We start from the raw sequence: 18152 nt of genomic DNA, 5'->3' as shown, positions 1-18152 counted from the left end.
TGAAACCCTGTTTGCAAAATAGCTCCAATCACCCTAAAGTTGCACTTAACTGGAGAAATGTTGGCTATGTATAAGCATTCCCCTCGGAGAAAAATATTTATTTAGATAGAGTAATATTAATGGGAGTTTTCATGGCTTAATGGGTTTGTGTAAATTTCCAGTGCAAATAAAGCACAAACATATTCATTTCAAACTAATATGGCAGGGGATGGGAACCAGTATGACAGAGCTGAGGATCAGCCAGCAGGTTTACAAGTGAACGATGTAATATGTATTATGAATGTAAGGAAGGACAAGCCAATGATTGGGTACAACTGCAGACAGAGCAAAGAGTTAAGTTGTACCATAGAGGCAAAATTCATAAGGGTGAAGAATGCAGGACTGAACGTGCTGTATTTAAATGCACATAGCATTCAGAATAAGGTGGACAAACTCATGGTGCAATTAGAGATTGGTCACTATGACGTTGTGGCCATCACTGAGTTGTGGCTGAAAGTAGGTCATTATTGGGAGGTTAACATCAAAAGATATACTTTGTATCAAAAGGATAGACAGCAAGGCATAGGTGGTGGTGTGGCTATATTGGTAAGAGATGTAATTTCATCTTTAGAAAGAGGTGACATCGGATCAGAGAAGGTTGGATCTTTGTGGGTGGAGTTAAGAAACTGCAATGGTGCAAAAACCATTATGGGAATCATATATAGGCCTCCAAATAGTAGCCAAGATGTGGGTTGAGATTGCAAAGAGAGCTGGAAATGGCATGTAATAACTGAAATGAGGGACTTCAATATGCAAGGGGATTGGGAAAATCAGGTTGGTGTCAGATCGCAAGATAGGGAATTTGTTGAATGACCTACAAGATGGTTTTTAGGGCAGCTTGTGCTTCAGCCTACTCAGGGAAAGGCTATCTTAGATTGGGTGTTGTTAAATATCCCAGATTTTATTAGTCAGCTTAATGTAAAGGAACCCTTAGGAGGCAGTGATCATAATATGATTGAATTCATACTGCAATTTGAGAGGGAGAAGCATAAGCCTGATGTATTAGTATCACAGTGGAATAAAGGGATTTTTTTTTAATCCAACAAAAGGCAACTAAAAAAGCTATAAGAAAAGAAAAGATTAAATATCAGGGCAAACCAGCGGATAATATAAAGCAGAATACCAAAACCTTTTTCAGTTATATAAAGATAAAAGGGAGGGGAGAGTTAATATTTGACCACTGAAAAATGATGCTGGTGGGGTAGTAATGGGGGACAAAGAAAGGGCAGTTGAACTTAATAAATACCTTGCTTCAGTCTTTACTGTGGAATACATTAGCTGTATGCTAGAAATCTGTGAGTGTCAGGGAGAAAGAGTGAGTGCCATTGCTGTTACAAAGGAAAAAATGCTAGGCAAACTCAAAGGTCTTAAGGTGAATAAGTCACCTGGACCTGATGGACTACGTCCCAGAGTCCTGAAAGAGATTGCTGAAGAGATAACAGATGCATTGGTTATGGTATTTCAAGAATCACTTGATTCTGGCATGGTCCCTGAGGACTAGAAAATTGCAAATGCCACTGCACTCCTTAAGAAGGGAGGGATACAAAAGAGAGGAAATTATAGGCCAGTTAGCTTAATCTCAGTGGTTAAGAAAGTGTTGAAGTCCATTCCTAAGGACAAGGTTTTGGGCTACTTGGAGACGAATGATAAAATAAGTCAAAGTCATTATGGTTTCTGTAAAGGGAAATCTTGCCTGATAAATCTGTTACAATTCTTCTAGGAAGTTAAAAGAAGGGTGGACGAAAGCAAAGGCAGTGGATGTAATTTACTTAGATTTTCAGAAGGCATTTGATAAGGTGCCTCACATGAGGCTGCTTAACAAGGTAAAATCTTCTGGTGTTACAGGAATTATGCTAGCATGGATAGAGGAATGGCTGACAGGTAGGAGGAAGCGAGTGGGAATAAAGAGGGCCTTTTCTGGTTGGCTGCCAGTGGTGTTCCTTAGGGGTCAGTATTGGGTCTGCTATTTTTCACATTGTTTATCAGTGATTTAGATAGTGGAATTGATGCCTTTGTGGCAAAGTTTGCCAATGATACGAAGCTAGGTGGAGGGGTAGGTAGTGCTGAGGAAGCAATGCGATTGCAGGAGGACTTAGACATATTGGAAGAATGGGCAAAAAAAGTGGCAGATGGAATACAGTGTTGGGAAAGTTATAATATTTTTTGTTAAAAGAAATAGTAGTGCAGACTGCTATCTAAATGGGAAGAAAATTCAAACATCAAAAGTGCAAATGGACTTTGGAATCCTCGTGCAAGATTTCCAGAAGGTTCATTTACAGGTTGAGTCTGTGGTAAAGAAGGCAAATGCAATGTTGGCACTTATTTCAAGGGGATTAGAATATAAAACCGAGAAGGTAATGCTGAAACTTTATAAGCCACTAGTCAGGCTGCATTTGGAATATTGTCAACAGTTTTGGGCCCCTTATCTCAAAAAGGAGGTATTGTCATAGGAGGTTCATGAGGATGATTCCGAGAATGAAGGGGTTAATATATGAAGAGCGAGTGGCAGCTTTGGGCCTGTACTCACTAGAACTTAGAAGAATGCATGGGGATCTCATTGAAACCTACCGAATGTTGAAAGGACTTGATAGGGTGGATGTGGAGAAGATGTTTGCTGTGGTAGGGAGAATGCAGAGCTAGAGATCTCAGCCTCAAAATTGAGGGACTACCTTTTAAAGCAGAAGTAAGGAGGAATTTTTTTATCCAAAGAGTGGTGAATCTGTGGAATGCTCTGCTACAGACTGTGATGTAGGGTCATGTTTGTGGGTAAGTTTAAAGCAGATGTTAGTCCTGACGAAGGGTCTCGGCCTGAAACGTCGACTGCACCTCTTCCTACAGATGCTGCTTGGCCTGCTGCGTTCACCAGCAACTTTGATGTGTGTTGATAGATTCCTGATTGTTTGGGATATCAAGGGATATGCTGAGAGGACAGGTGTACAGGGTTGAATGGAATCTGGGATCAGACATGATGAAATGGTGGAGCAGACTCCACAGGCTGAATGGCCTAATTCTGCTCCTATGTCTTATAGTCTTATAGTGTCATTTTTGGTGCAGCTGAAGAAATGGTGGGGAAAATCTGTTCATAAGGTAAATTAAAGGTTGAGTGAGCAAGGAGTTTTCTGTTTGGAGGAAAGGAGGATGAGGGGTGATTTGATGAAGATGATAAGACGAATTGATAGAATGGACACCAGTGCCTTTGTCCAGAGTGGTAATAGCTAATATGAGAGGGCCTAATTTTGAGGCGATTGGAAGTAAGTATGGTGGAATGTCGGAGGTAGTTTTGCTTTTAATAACAAGTGGTAAGTGTGTGGAACACTCTGCTGGGATGGTGGTGGAGACAGATACATTATTTAAGGGACTCTTGGATAGGCACATAATAAAAGGAAAATGGAGAACTTCATAATTACTTTCTTTACTGCTTTCTTGAAAGATTGTTCACAAAGCTTATTATGTCACTATTGTAAATTTCTGTAAACTTCCATGTTCGGTTTGTACATTATACAATTGACTGCCTCTATATTTTTCAGTTCTGATTTAAGATGTCTTACAAGTAATTTCAGGTGACTGCCATGATAAGAAGCTCTGGAGCAACTCTTCAATCTTTAACCCTGCTATTATGATTGTATTCTACCAATTCTTTAATAATTCTTTATTTTTTATTTTATGATACAAGTCCAAATGCAGGAGGTTGCATCCTGTATATTGGTTTTAGATATATAAATTCAGAAGCTTTAGTTATTGGTGTAGAATTGAGGGAGAAGATGCTGGTGGTACTGTAATGATGGAACCTGGAAACGATCTGCTTGCATCTCGGTCCTATTCAACAGTGTTTTGTGGATAATAGAAAGGAGTAGTTTTTCTATCCACTTTTGCCTGCTTCACCCTTCTGCCAAACTTCCACATCTCCTGACAGCAATTCTGTAAGATGCTTCTGTAAGAGGATGATAGCACTCATATTTTGCAAAGAGCAATTGTAGCTGAATGTAAAACTCTCTGTAGATTGGGGTTGACCATGTATATTGCATCCTAGCTGTCTACCTGATACACAATATGGAGAGCAAGCTGTTGCCCATGTAGCAGGCATCCTGGCTCCACGCAACTGAGGAATCCAAAGGAACAGCTGAAGCTGATCAAGTTTGGCACCAGCAGCATTGCAGGAGATACCTGTCAGTGTTAACATAGTTAAGTTAGGAATTCCAGCTGCAGATTTTTCCATGGGTTTTACTCCCAAAGCCTTCTCTGTGAAGGCAGCGGAGGTTTCAGATCAGAGTTTTCCTTCTAGATGAGCTGCCAGCCATGGATGACAAGCCCCATCTGCCTGAAGCAGCTGGTTTTAATGCACCAGTAACCCAACTTTGCCCCTTTTGTCAGAAGAAAAACAGAGCTTAGTACCGGGCTTAGTAGCTAAGCCACACGTGAAGGCCAGGAGGTGGACTTGGTAGTCAGAGGCTACTTGAGACACGCACCATTGGGAGCATTTAACTCCAACCCCAGCTATGACAACCTTAAGAAAGCAGCTGAACGTAGGCCAGTGTAGTTAGTGATAAGTCCTAGAAAGCACATAGAATTGGATTCTGTGTATAAGTATGGGAACAATGACGGTCTAAAGAAAAAAATCTGTTCTATAATGTAGGTAGTTTGTGCTTCTCCAACCAGTGTGGCAAGTTGCTTTTCCAAGGTTTTGATCCGTGCGCTTTGACTTTTACACCACTGCTACACATCTTTCATTCATTTTCCCAGTTTAAGGAATGTAGAAAAAGAAGAGAAGAAAGCCCTTAACTCCGAGTGAACTCATCGGGATGCTGTCATGACGGCGTTTTTTAAGCAGGCTCTTTATTTTTACGAGACCGAGTTGCTAGCTCGACACTCAGCCCAGCACGGATGGAAAGCGTGCAAGGGAGCCAGCTGGATTTGAACTCGGGAGCCTTTGCTCCGAAGTCCGGCGCTAATGCCACTACGCCACCAGCCGGCCAGTTTAAGTAATGTGCTCATGGCATTTGTCAGCAAATGGAAATGTAATTCATTAAAATATGCATGTATTGATCACAGAATCAAAGGGTTGTCATACCACAGAAGGAGGCTATTTGGCTCAGAGTCTGTGGTTCTAAAGAAAGGTATTTAGACTTTGGTAGAATGTGAGTGAAATTAATGAAAGCTTTGTTTTAATACATGATTAAGAAATACCCTCAAACTGGCTAATACGTAATTTCATGCCATCTATTTTTGTGCCTATGGATGCATACAGTCTTTATCCATTATGAGTTTATTACTTTTCAGATATCTGTAATAATTGCTATCTGCTTAACTGTGCTCATAAGGGCTAATCAAACTGTTGGTTGTTTTATATCTATTTTTTGTGTTGAATGAATATAATACATCACTAGTTTCTGTGGGAGAGAAAGTTTATTTCAATGTTGCTTTCGATTTATCATAGCTCCTGAGTGATGCTTTCCTTCCCCTATGGATTGGATTTGTATCCCCCTGGAAAGCAATGATGTATTTTCTGTTTATTTTGTATTAACTGTTGAGATTTGTGTCCTTGCAGCTGTTCTTGGAAGCTTTGCCTGAGGATAAAAAGCAGTGGCTTAATAAAACAGCAGAATTAAGATCTCACTATGAACAGATAAAAGAAATTGTAAGTGATTTTCCATTTTTTTCTAGAACTGCATGCCTAATTCTTGTATATAAAAGGTACTGATAGCAATTTTATTTACCACAGCATATCACAAACCCTCGGAAAGCTGCTGGACAGCAAGATCTGATTGTCAATAACCCACTTTCACAGGATGAAGGAGTAAGTATAATCAGATTCATTTTTGTTGTCTAGGTTTTTGATGAACGTTAGTTAGTCATTATTACCCAAACTAGTTACCAAAAGCAAATAGCATTAAGTCTGTGGTTAACTAATCAATCCATCATTTCATCATTTTGTATGAAATTACCTACATAGTTCTTCATGCATTATAAAATAGTACTAAATTAAATTGCTGATTTTGAAATTAACTCTTGACTTTTACAAGTTAGCAACTTGTTGACTAGTCATAGATCGAATTCCATTCCCAAATCACTCTGAATGGAAACTGTTTTTTCTCAAGGAATTTTGTGCTTTATAGTATCTGCATAATTATGCCCATCAACTTTAATGTAAATTATATGAACTGAGCTATCAAAATCATCATTTAAGATAGCCTATATTTACCTCAATAATATTGCTCATATCCATCACCTTATTCTCCATTGAAATCCTCACCCATGACTTTGTTGCCTGCTAAGCTGACAATCAATTTGACCATACCTATATGGTTCCAAGAACTTGAACTCATTTAAACTTATGAGACCTGATACAGGGTTTCAGCCCAAAACATCACCTTCCATTGCTGCTGGCTGACCTGCTGAGTTCCTCCAGCATGTATTACTCATTTAACCTTACGCTTTCTATGTCTCATTAACTAACATACACCCACAGCCTCTGTTCTGGTCACCTGAATAAATCTACACTTTATCACTGGCAACTACCAACAAAATATAAGCTATGAAATTCTCTCCCCTAAATCTCTGTGTTTCCCTTCCTTAAGCTCATCTTTAAAACTCTTTACTTTGAACAAATGTATAGATTTAGAGGATTAGAATGTAAAAGCAAAGGTGTAATGCTGAGACTTTATAAGACATTAGTCAGACAACATTTGAAGTATTTTAAGCATATTTTGGTGCTGTATCCAGGAAAGAATGGTGTTGGCATTGGAGAGTCCAAAGGAGATTTACAAGAATGATCCCAGGGATGAAAGAGTTACCATATGAGACTATATGGCTCTGGGCCTGTACTTGCTGGAGTTTACAAAAATGAGGAGGATCTCATTGAAACCTAGCAAACATTGAAAGGTCCATATAGAATGGATGTGAAGAGGATGTTTCCAATAGTGGAAGAGTATAGTACTAGAGGGCACATCCTCAGAATAGAAAAACATCTGGTTAGAACAGAGATGAGGGATTTCATTAGACATACTGTAGGTTGGTGAATCTGTGAAATTCATTCTCACATACAGCTGTGGAGGCCAAATCACTGGGTAAATTTAAAATGGAGATTGATAGGTTCTTGATTAGTAAGGGCTTCACAGGTTCACAGGAGAAAGCAAGAAAACAGAGTTGAAATATGTCAGCCATGATTAAATGATGTAGCGGACTCAATGAGCTGAATGGCCTAATTCTGCTCTTATGTCTTATGGTCCGTGCAATTTATTCAAGATATTGATAGCCTGTGCAAAATAAGACTATTTGTCATTTGTTTTACCTTGCAGAAGGATTTTACTTTGTTTTAGGTTTTCTTGGACTTCCAAGTAGTTTAACCTAGATTCTGAAAATTGGGCATTCAGTTCTAATTTACCTGCATATCTAGATATTGAAACCTCAGTATGTACCTAGCTTGAAATGTAAATTTCAATTGCTTGTGCTGTATTGGATTAGATGAAATTTCCTGGTGAGGTCCTCCATTCTGAAAAATTGAAAAGATAATTTTGCCATAGTCCAGTTGGTATTTCCCTGGTGTCATTCATATACAAGAAATTGTCTATTGGTTTAGTTTGTCCAATTACAATTGATGCTGATATAATATATGGGTTTGTCAACCTGTATATTCTGTTAAACTAGGATTGTTTTCAACCTATGTAAATTGAAATAATCCCAACTAAGGCATCAATATTCTACTAGATCTTTGTGCATGTATGATCACTGATCTGCTAGTGAAACACTACGTTTTTGTTTTGTCACTGACTGTAGGGATTACTGTCCTGGTCTCCATAGGCATCACAATCGGGTCTCATAGGTAGTTTTGAACACTTGAAATAGCTTAATTATAGCAAAATTGGGCTTTACTGTTAAATATTCAAACATAGGATATGAAGCATGAAGATAATGATTTGGTCTAGTTACATGGAAAAAGTGGTGGAATAGGATTGAGCAGATTGCTCTGAGAGTTGATATGGATTGAACGGTCTGTGTTGACATCAAATATGAGTGGTACCACCCATGGTAAAGTTGCACATCTCCTTCATGTGACAAGTTTATCATGATCCCAAGCAAAATTGACACGGCAGAACTTACTTTGTAATTTGCCAAAATGAAGGAAAGCACCCTGGACGTTTCTTTTTTGGAGGTAAGTTTCACCAATTTAGTGCTGCGATATTTTCCTTGTCCATCAATTAAGGCAAAACATATTTAGCACCCTAAAATAGTGAAGTCTAGTTTTTAGGCAGTTTCATTTTCATTTTTTAACTTTAGCACGCCTTTATATCCCATTTCTTCTGACAATACATGTAACATTTGTAAATTGTGCTTTTGTATTAATACAGATTATCTGTTTACCTAGTACCAACTATATTTTCTTCAGTTGTAGGCTTTTATTTATGTTTGTAATTCTGGTGGAAATTGCAGGAATAATTTAATGGAATTGTACACCCATCATAGTGCTGCATATGACAAGAGTGCATGTGAGGATTTTGGGCAGAGGTCAATGAGTCCTCTAGGTGTTTCCATCCATTTGAATTAAGCCTCTTCACCGAATGTCTGATAAGCACTTCAGATCAGAAAGCTCTCTGCTCGAAGTGCCAACTTACAAAGCATACCTTTGTATGACAGTTATTGTGCACACAGGATACCAGCTGCAGCTCATTTTTTTGTAGAATGCATGCTCCCTTTTAATTCATCCTCAACCATCTATTATTCTGCATTTTATTTTTAGTGCCTTTTCTGTAAATTGAATAAAGATTGCATGATATGTAACAGCTAATGCAAAATGATCAAAATCTTTGAATAAAAAATTTAAAAGGTCCAGTTGTGTAAAATGAATTGTGAGGCCTTCTGTCATCTTCTGCACAACGTTTTTCCTTGAAGTTGAGCTCCTTAACATATATTGATATGAATTTATCATTTTTTTAAATTACTCCTTGTTGCTGCTTGCACATCACGGTCAGTGTTTTAGCAGTGTAGAATGTACATCTGTACTTATGTAGTATCATATTATATCCCTTTAGGAAACAATATGATTGGATAGTAGATTTAAAGATGCTGTGAGATGCATTATAATATGGAGTGAACAAAAAGGCAATTGGAAAGGACTGAATCAAGTAACTAAATTATCTAGTAAAGCATTTGTTGCTGGTTTTAGTTTTGAAGATTTATTGTTTGTTATTGATTTTTTATGCAGAGTCTTTGGAACAAGTTTTTTCAGGATAAAGAATTACGAGCAATGATCCAACAAGATGTGACAAGAACGTATGTACACAATTAAGTTGCAAACAGTTTTCCTAAATAATAGCTTAATAAATTAGTAACGGTGCCATTTATTTTTGTGAAATGATGTGTAATTGACCACTGCCCTTTATCATAAACACAAAGAATTGTCAAATGAAACTTTATTCAACTTTTATGTATATATTTTGTAGATGTTAAGTCATGTTACTACCTCGTGTTTATGAAAAATTTATTACTGAAATATATGTGCCCTATACTGCAATAGACTTGGTGTCTGAAATTCATTTCCTAATTCTTTATATAATTTTTGTAGTTTCTTTTTCTGACTGAATGCTGCATACTCTTTCCATACAAAAGGTAGTCTTGGATACAGTAAACCAGCTGTAAGGTGCTTTAATTAGGAGTGAACTAGCTCACTTTAATTTGGACAAACAAAAATCATTCAATAGTTCAATAGTTTAATTTAATATCAGAGAAATGTGTACAATATACATCCCAATATTCCTATTCTTCACAGACATCCACAAAAACAGATTGCCCCAAAGAATGAGTGGCAGTAAAACATTAGAACCCCAAAGCCCCCTACTCCCCCTTCCATGTACAAGCAGCAGCAAAGTAACGACCCTGACCCTCCCCCACTTACTTCCCAAAGTCCCCAGTCAAGACCATGATCTGCAATACAACAAAAACTAATTGTTCACCCGACAATTCGACAAGCCACAGGTGTCTCTCTCCCTAAGAAAGGGAAAAAGAGGCATCCCCTTTCACAGTGAGACAGGAGGCATAACAAAACAACTCACTAAATTACAATGATAAAGTCTGTCACGCTGCTTTTTTATTCCTGAGTTTTCCGATCAGAGAGTCAGCAATAAACTCCTCCCCACCACTGAGAGAGAGAGCACAATTCACCGTGTACAGAGCCCCCAGTAGCTACTCTGCTGTTCCCGATGTTCCGTTTTCGCCTGAAACACTTCAGTTGGCAGCACCAGCATAGAATCAGCCTGTCCACAGGGCCGTGAAACCTGGGAAATCTGAAAGATGTGCTCGTCTTCTGGTCCATGTCCTTGGGATTTCAAAAAGTGGCCAGTTGTGAACCCCACCACCACAAAGAACTGAGTCTTGAGTATAACTCAGGTCAGGGTCTTCAACAGAACCCCATCCACCCTGAAAAGGAAAAAGAGAGACATCAAAGCTAGAAATTAAGCTGGTTTTGCAGATAAGCTGAAAGGAGTCACCATTGAGAGCCATCATAACTCCACCTCCACCATAGTAATTCCGCCTCTGCCTCAGTTGATTTTCATGAATTATTTTGATGAAAAAAATGTTTAATTGAGTCAACCAATAGAAGTAGTATGAAATCGTTAGTGCTATACTCAAAAACCGCAAACTCCGTAAAGGTTGGAACTACCCAACTGTCTGCCTAAATCCAATTTAAGGCTTTCATTTTGCATCAAAAGTACCATGTGAACTTAATTAGACATTAGTAGGTTTTATGTTCCTGGCCTGTTTTACAGCTTAAATAGGGCACAAGGCCACCACGTTCAGAAGTCCTATGTGTATGGAAATTGAAAACTCTTTGACCGATATTCAATGGGGTTTTGCTGACTCTGCTCAATGTGAAGTCCGCGAGTGGAAAGCTTCAGTTTACGGGCACCTAGCTGGTAACTTCCCCGGTGAAAATGTGCCAATTTAGACTTGATGCAGGAGCAGCAAGTCACTTCATTTCATTGATGCAGAACAATTGCGAGGAGCATGGATGATTATTAACTTACAATTATTTTTAGAAGTAATTGAGTTTGTTGAAAGATTTTTAATTAGTTTTATGTGTTATCGCTCTTCTCTAATTCAGGGGCATGTCTTTGCAAACTATTGGTTTTGCTTCATCTGCTCTGCAAATGGGACGACTTCTAACCTAACATCGTAGCAGCGTTATGGCATGCAATGTTTTGTCACTTTGTAAGATTTGCCATTCAGGGTCAGGGCACTTCCAGACAGCAGGTCAACTTGGGCCTTCCAGGCTGCTCCTCCATTCAACATGATCATGGTTGTTCCTCTATTTTAGTATCATATTCCTGATCTCTCGCCATGCTGTCTGATACCTTATGTTGGAGAAATCTGTCTTCGTTCTCATTAAATATAGTTAGTGATCTGATCTCCAACAATTTCAGCTGTGGAGAATTGCACAGGTTGACCATGGCTGAGTTGAAGGAATTTCTCTTCATCACAGCCTTAAATGTCTAGCTGCTAATCCTTAAGCTTTGATCCCTTAGCTTAGACTAATGCAGCCAAGGGAAACATCCTCTAGTATCTATTCCATACAGCTCTGTAGGAACTGTGGATGGCTTTGTACAGAAAATGGAAATGTTACGTATTACATAAGATTTTTCCTTTCATATATACAAAATGAACTAAGTCTTATTTTAGTGAACAAAATGAATAACATCAAACAGTATTTAGCAGACCACAAATATTGAATACAGCGGAAATGTTTAGCAATTTACTTTGAGAAAAATTTTTTAAGTTATAATATCAGCAATGTCTCTTAGTTCATATACAGTATAGAGGTAAATAAGTAAATACACACGCACACACACACACACACACACACACACACAGACGCGTATATACCTGAGTCATGATGTACAGTACCTCGAAAAAGTATTCAACCCCCACAACTATTTTCACTGTACTAGATTTAGGACATTGAACGGCAAGTCCTTATCAAGCCTGTCAGGTATTATAATATTATTCTGAAATTCAGAAATATTTTCCCTGGTGTCCTACCCTTCAAGCAATATTTTAAAAACACCGTACGTTCATTTGTTAAGTGTCATGTCGTATGATGTGTGCGATCATGGTCTTTCCATGACCATGATTGTTCTTGGCAAATTTTCTACAGAAGTGGTTTGCCATTGCTGCCTTCTGGGCAGTGTACTGACAAGACGGATGACCCCAGCCATTATCAATGCTCTTCAGAGGCTGTTTGCCTGGAGTCAGTAGTCACATAATCAGGACTTGTGATATGCACCAGCTGCTCATACAACCATCCACCACATGTTCACGTGGCTTTATGTGACCCTGATTGAGTGGCTAAGCAGGTGCTACACCTTGCTCAAGGGTGACCTGCAGGTTAGTGGAGGGAAGGAGTGCCTTACACTGCCTTTGATAGGGTTGTATCTCCACCCTACCAGCCCAAGAATAGATAATCTAGTTGTAATTGGATATGTAGTAATGGCACTTTGCATAACTCATTTGCTATATTTCTTGCATTAATAATTACTTTATAGGCTACGAAACCATTATAGAGATGGGTACCCACATCCCATAATAAATATAAATATAAGGATATTTCTGCTATGAATGATTCTCATTTGTGAAATCCACAATATCAATGCAAGTCTCCTTTTTTTAAAAAATTGTTTCAGTGTGCTTGTGCCAAAGAAGGTACTTCTCACAGCTATTACAGCTGGTAGTCTTTTTGGATAAGTTTCTATTATCTTTGCAGGACATGATGGAGCAATGTTTGCCTGTTCCTCCTTGCCAAATTGCTTGAGCTGTGCCAGATTAGCTGGGGAGTGATGGTGGAAAGTAGTCTTGAGGTTTTCCCGGAGATGTTCAATTGGGTTAAGGTCAGGACTCTGATTGGGCCACTCAGGGACATTAATTTTCTTTGAAGCCACCCCATGGTTGCTCTTGACAGCATGCTTTTGGTCATTGTCCTTCTGAAATTCGAACTTCCTCCCCAGTTGAAGCTTTTTGGCAGAAGCTGGCAGGTTTTTTATTCAGGATGTCTCTGTATTTAGCGGCATTCATCCTCCCCATCAATCCTGACCAGATTTCCAGTCCCATGCTGCTGAATAGCATCCCCACAGCATGAAGCTACCTCCACCATTTTATACAGTAGGTATGGTGTTACCTGGCTGATGTGCGGTATTAGATTTACCGCTACATGTATCCTTAGTGTTGAGGCAAAAAGCTACATTTTAGTCTCATCCAACCACAAGACTTTCTATCACATCTTCATGGTATCTTCGAAGTGATGCTTTGCAAAGTCTTTATAGGCAAGGATCTGTTTTTCTTTTTAGCCAAGGCTTCTTCCTTGAAACTCTTCCATAAATACCATTTTTGTGCAAGGCCTTAAAGATTGTGGAGCCACGAACTTCATGTTTAGTTACAGCTACTAACGTCTGCAGCTCACCCTGAGTGACTATTGGTATCACAGTAACCTCTCTTACAAGTGGCATTCTTCCCCAGCGACTAGGTTTAGAGGGATATACTGACCTAGGCAGTGTAGATGTGATTTCATATATTTTCCACTTTTTCACGATGGACTGCATTGAGCTCTGAGGTATATTCAGTGCGTTTGGGCTTCTCTATTATCATTCGCTGACTTGCCTTGAATGTTCTTTTGTCTTCATTTTGGTTTGGTCTGTTGAAAATCTGCCATACTGAGGACCCCCTCCCCCTCCCTTTGTATTTAATCTTGTGAATTCATTGAAAACAGGTGACCCTTCAAATATCTACATCAATGAATTGTACGAGCTGGTAAGGTAATAGTATATTGCACCTGAGGACAGTTAGTATAGTAATTGCAAAGAGGTTGAATACTTTTTCAGCCTTCCAATTTTGGTTTTAAATTTTTAGTAAACTGCAGATTTTGGATTTTTTTTAAATTTGACATCATGTACAGTGTTTTGTATATTAGCTCAAAAACTGCTTCAAAATGTTTTAAATTTAGAAAGAGATAGTAAAAAAGTGAAAATAGTTGTGAGGGCTGAATACTTTTTCAAGGCACTGTAACTTAGTGCTTTCATTTGTTCATATGTTCCACAGTTATGATATTGTCAGTGATGAAGGGAGGTGGCTACTGAGTGGCAAAGTTGCCAGTCAAACAGATTGCTCTAACCTAAAGCAAAATACTACAGATACTGGAGACAGTCAAAAGGGTTGGACAGCATATGTCAAAAGACAGTTGACAATTTAGATAATTAATTTTCCATTTTAATTGGGAGAAGTTGCATCGGTGCAGAATGAAATCGGATGAGAAAGGGATTACACTGGTATCTCACCTAGCACCATCTATTATCATGCTCTCAGTCAAGAGATGCATAGGTATGCCTTAGTATTTTAAAACAGCACCCATTGCGTGTTGTTGTACCAGGTACTGGCATAGCTTCTTGCCCTCTGCTGCCATTTCACCGTCAATATATCACTAATGTGGAGAGGCTACCTGAGAGGGGTAATGATGGGCGAGTAATGCAGTTGCTCATTGTTGTCATATGTGGGTTTGTACTAACCCAGACCTGCACTGTGAGAGCTGACCTTTGCAGGGGACTGGAAGTATCTGTCCCATGTGTTGACAGATTGCCCAGACGGTTTCTCTCATCACCTCTTGTTGCATCTGCTTTCAGTTTCTGTCTCCCCCCCACCCCACTTAAATGTTAAATCTGTTTGATTTAACAATCTTAATGACAGTCATTGGCCATTGGGACATGCAGCCAAACAGAGATGGAGCAACACTGGCTTCCATCACATCCAACAAGATGGCAACAACACATGGAGCAGCTGCTGCCAGGCCCAAGCAATGGCCCACACTCACTGTGCTGGCCAGGGTACATTGCTGACTCACCTCTTAGCAACGAGCACCTGCCGCAACTGTCCCAGCCCAACAAACACTAAGCTTCTCAAGCAGATACTCCACATCAAGGAGTGGAGTGAAATATTGCTGGATATGCATCAGGTTCCTGTGTAGCCGATAGTAATTCATCCCACCTGATACAATGCTCTAATGATTTATTTTAGCACTGATTCATTAGCATTTTCCTTCATAAGAATACATCTTGCATCTTGAGCTAGGAGTGAGAAACAAAAGGTTTGTCTGGAGCAGTTATAGTTGGGAGAAACTGAATAATTATCTGAAATTGCCAGAAGGGAAAAAAAACCATGAATGCTAACAATGTAAAATGCAAAAGGTAAGATAGCTTTTTTTTTTAAGTTTTAAACTCATTACTGAGTCCAGAAGACTGTAATATGCCTTATCAGAAGAGAGATTATTGTTCGCAAACACGAGGAAATCTGCAGATGCTTGAAATTCAAGTAACACACACAAAATGCTAGTGGAACGCAGCAGGCCAGGCTACATCCATAGGAAGAGGTTCAGTCGACGTTTTGGGCCGAGACCTTTCATCAGGACTAACTGAAAGAAGAGATATTAAGAGATTTGAGGGGGAGGGGGGAGATCCGAAATGATAGGAGAAGACAGGAGGGGGAGGGATGGAGCTAAGAGCTGGGAAGTTGATTGGCAAGAAGATACAAGGATGGAGAAGGGAGAGGATCATGGGATGGGAGGCCTAGGGAGAAAGAAAAGGGGAGCATCAGAGGAAGATATAGTGAGAAGGACAGAGGGAGAAAAAAGAGAGAAAGAAAGGGGGAAATAAATAGATAGATAGATAGATAAATAAACAAATAAGTAAGTAAGGAATGAGGTAAGAAGGGGAAGGAGGGACATTAACAGAAGTTAGAGAAATCATTATTCATGCCATCAGGTTGGAGGCTATCCAGCCGGAATATAAGGTGTTGTTCCTTCAACCTGAGTGTGGGTTCACCTTGACAGTAGAGGAGGCCGTGGATGGACATATCAGAATGGGAATGGGACGTGGAATTGAAATGTGTGGCCACTAGGAGATCCTGCTTCCTCTGGCAGACAGAGAAAGCAGGATCTGGCGGCCTTCTATATATTGGCGAGACTCAATGCAGACTGAGAGACCATTTCGCTGAACACCTATGCTTTGTCCGCCATTCCCATTTTCTTTCTCCCTAGGCCTCCTGTCCCCTGATCCTCTCCCTTCTCCAGCCTTGTATCTTCTTGCCAATCAACTTTCCAGCTCTTAGCTTCATCCCTTCCCTCTCCTGTCTTCTCCTATCATTTCGGATCTCCCCCTCCCCCTCAAATCTCTTACTATCTCTTCTCTCAGTTAGTCCTGACGAAGGGTCTCGGCCTGAAACGTCGACTGTACCTCTTCCTATAGATGCTGCCTGGCCTGCTGCATTCACCAGCATTTTGTGTGTGTTGCTTGAGAGATTATTGTTGCTTAGATTGTGTTTCAAAGATAGAAATCAGAACATCAGAATTTTTTAAAATATTTCACTTAGTTAAGGATTGTTTACATGTTACCCATTCTAATTGCTCTTGAGAAGTTAGTGTTAAACTGCTGTCTTGAACCAATGCAGTCCATAGAGGCTGTGGATGGACATATCAGAATGGGAATGGGACGTGGAATTGAAATGTGTGGCCACTAGGAGATCCTACTTCCTCTGGCGGACAGAGAAAGCAGGATCTGGCTGCCTTTTATATATTGGTGAGACCCAACACAGACTGAGAGACCATTTCGCTGAACACCTACGCTTTGTCCGCCATTCCCATTTTCTTTCTCCCTAGGCCTCCTGTCCCCTGATCCTCTCCCTTCTCCAGCCTTGTATCTTCTTGCCAATCAACTTTCCAGCTCTTAGCTTCATCCCTTCCCTCTCCTGTGAAAATATTCCTAGTGTTTTTGTGTATCATCTTCAAAGGTTTAAACTGCACAAGTTAGGATGATGTGTGACTTGATGACTTGTGGTGATCCCTGTGCTTTATGCCCTTATCTTCCTTGGTGGTCAAAGTTGCAGTTTTGGGAGGTGCTCAGCTGAGGAACTGTGGTGTATTTTGTAGCCTGTATATATTGTAGCTTCTGTTTGCTAGTGTGGAAGCAATGGCATTTTAGGGTGGTGGATGACATGTTGATCTAAGACTGCTTTGTCTAGGAATTTGTCAAGGTTTTTATGTGTTGTTGAAGTGACACTCAATCAGACAAGTATAGAGAATTACATTGCACCTTTGACTCAAACCTGTAGATGGTGAAGAAGCACTGGGGCATATGTGGTGAATCATGGTTGGAAAGGGTGGTGCTGCTGAATCAATTAAGACTGGTACTGAGTATTCCAGTGCATTGATAATGTGATTTGTAGATGGTAATGTGTTTGAAGGATCAAGAGATGATTATTGATGGCAGACTACCCACCAATGATGTGGCAACCCAGGTGTTGACTTGGTTGCTTCAGGTAGACTTCTTGTCAATAGTGATCACTTGGATGTTAACAGTTGTGAATTTTGTGTCCCTGGTACTGTTTACTTGTGTATGATTGGTAATAAACATTAGCTGAAGTTTACGAGCCCTAATCTGGCTTTGTACTATTCCTGGTGTATAGCCTGCCTTCTTTTCTTTGTCTGACAGGAATTGTTTTGTTATTGTTATTATTATTGGAGGGGTGAATGGTGCAGAACATGAGAGAGTTGTATATGGACAAGACCATTACAAATTATATGGAGGACGGAAATACACTGATGAAGCAACTGAAGACTATGACCCAGTGAAAATCCTGCAACTGTGCTGTTGGCTGAATATTAACAATAGCTAATTTTCCTTTGTCTGACCTGAGCCATTAAAGAGTTCTACCCTTGACCCATAATGATATTGGTTTTGCTTCAACTCTTGAGTTCCATAATCAAACAGCTTCTGATGGCAAACAAGTTACTTGAAATTAAATGTTACTACTGTGGATAATATTTTTTCCAACTCATTGATTATCAGAAGCGGCTTACGGAACATAATTTAATATTTTCAGGAATTCTTGGGTAGCATTATTCGAATTTTTTTTGATGCAAGAAAACTGGACGATGGCAGATGCGATGGCCTTGTTGGAATAGGTGTGAAAGGATATACATTACAACTGCAGACTTATCATTTTAATCAGCATTGGGGAAGCTTTTAGAATCGGTAAACATGATATATTTACAAGTATTTGGACAAGTTTTAGTTAATAAAGGAAAT

The 18152-nt window shown here is 39.5% G+C and overlaps 1 protein-coding gene across 3 annotated transcripts in view; it reads left to right on the top strand.

Annotated features, from left to right (window-relative positions):
• tbc1d5 (TBC1 domain family, member 5) overlaps positions 1-18152 on the top strand; it is a 485913-nt gene that overhangs the window by 263022 nt on the left and 204739 nt on the right. For all 3 annotated transcript variants that reach the window (XM_063044063.1, XM_063044064.1, XM_063044062.1), the window contains 3 exons: positions 5585-5674; positions 5759-5833; positions 9239-9306. In XM_063044063.1, coding sequence (XP_062900133.1) covers positions 5585-5674; positions 5759-5833; positions 9239-9306 — 233 coding nt within the window. The remainder of the gene's footprint in view (positions 1-5584; positions 5675-5758; positions 5834-9238; positions 9307-18152) is intronic.

The sequence above is a fragment of the Mobula hypostoma genome, chromosome 3 (assembly GCF_963921235.1).
Source record: "Mobula hypostoma chromosome 3, sMobHyp1.1, whole genome shotgun sequence".
Lineage (NCBI taxonomy): Eukaryota > Metazoa > Chordata > Chondrichthyes > Myliobatiformes > Myliobatidae > Mobula > Mobula hypostoma.
Note: the sequence above shows the minus strand (reverse complement) of the source record. Positions and strands in the feature narration are given on the sequence as shown.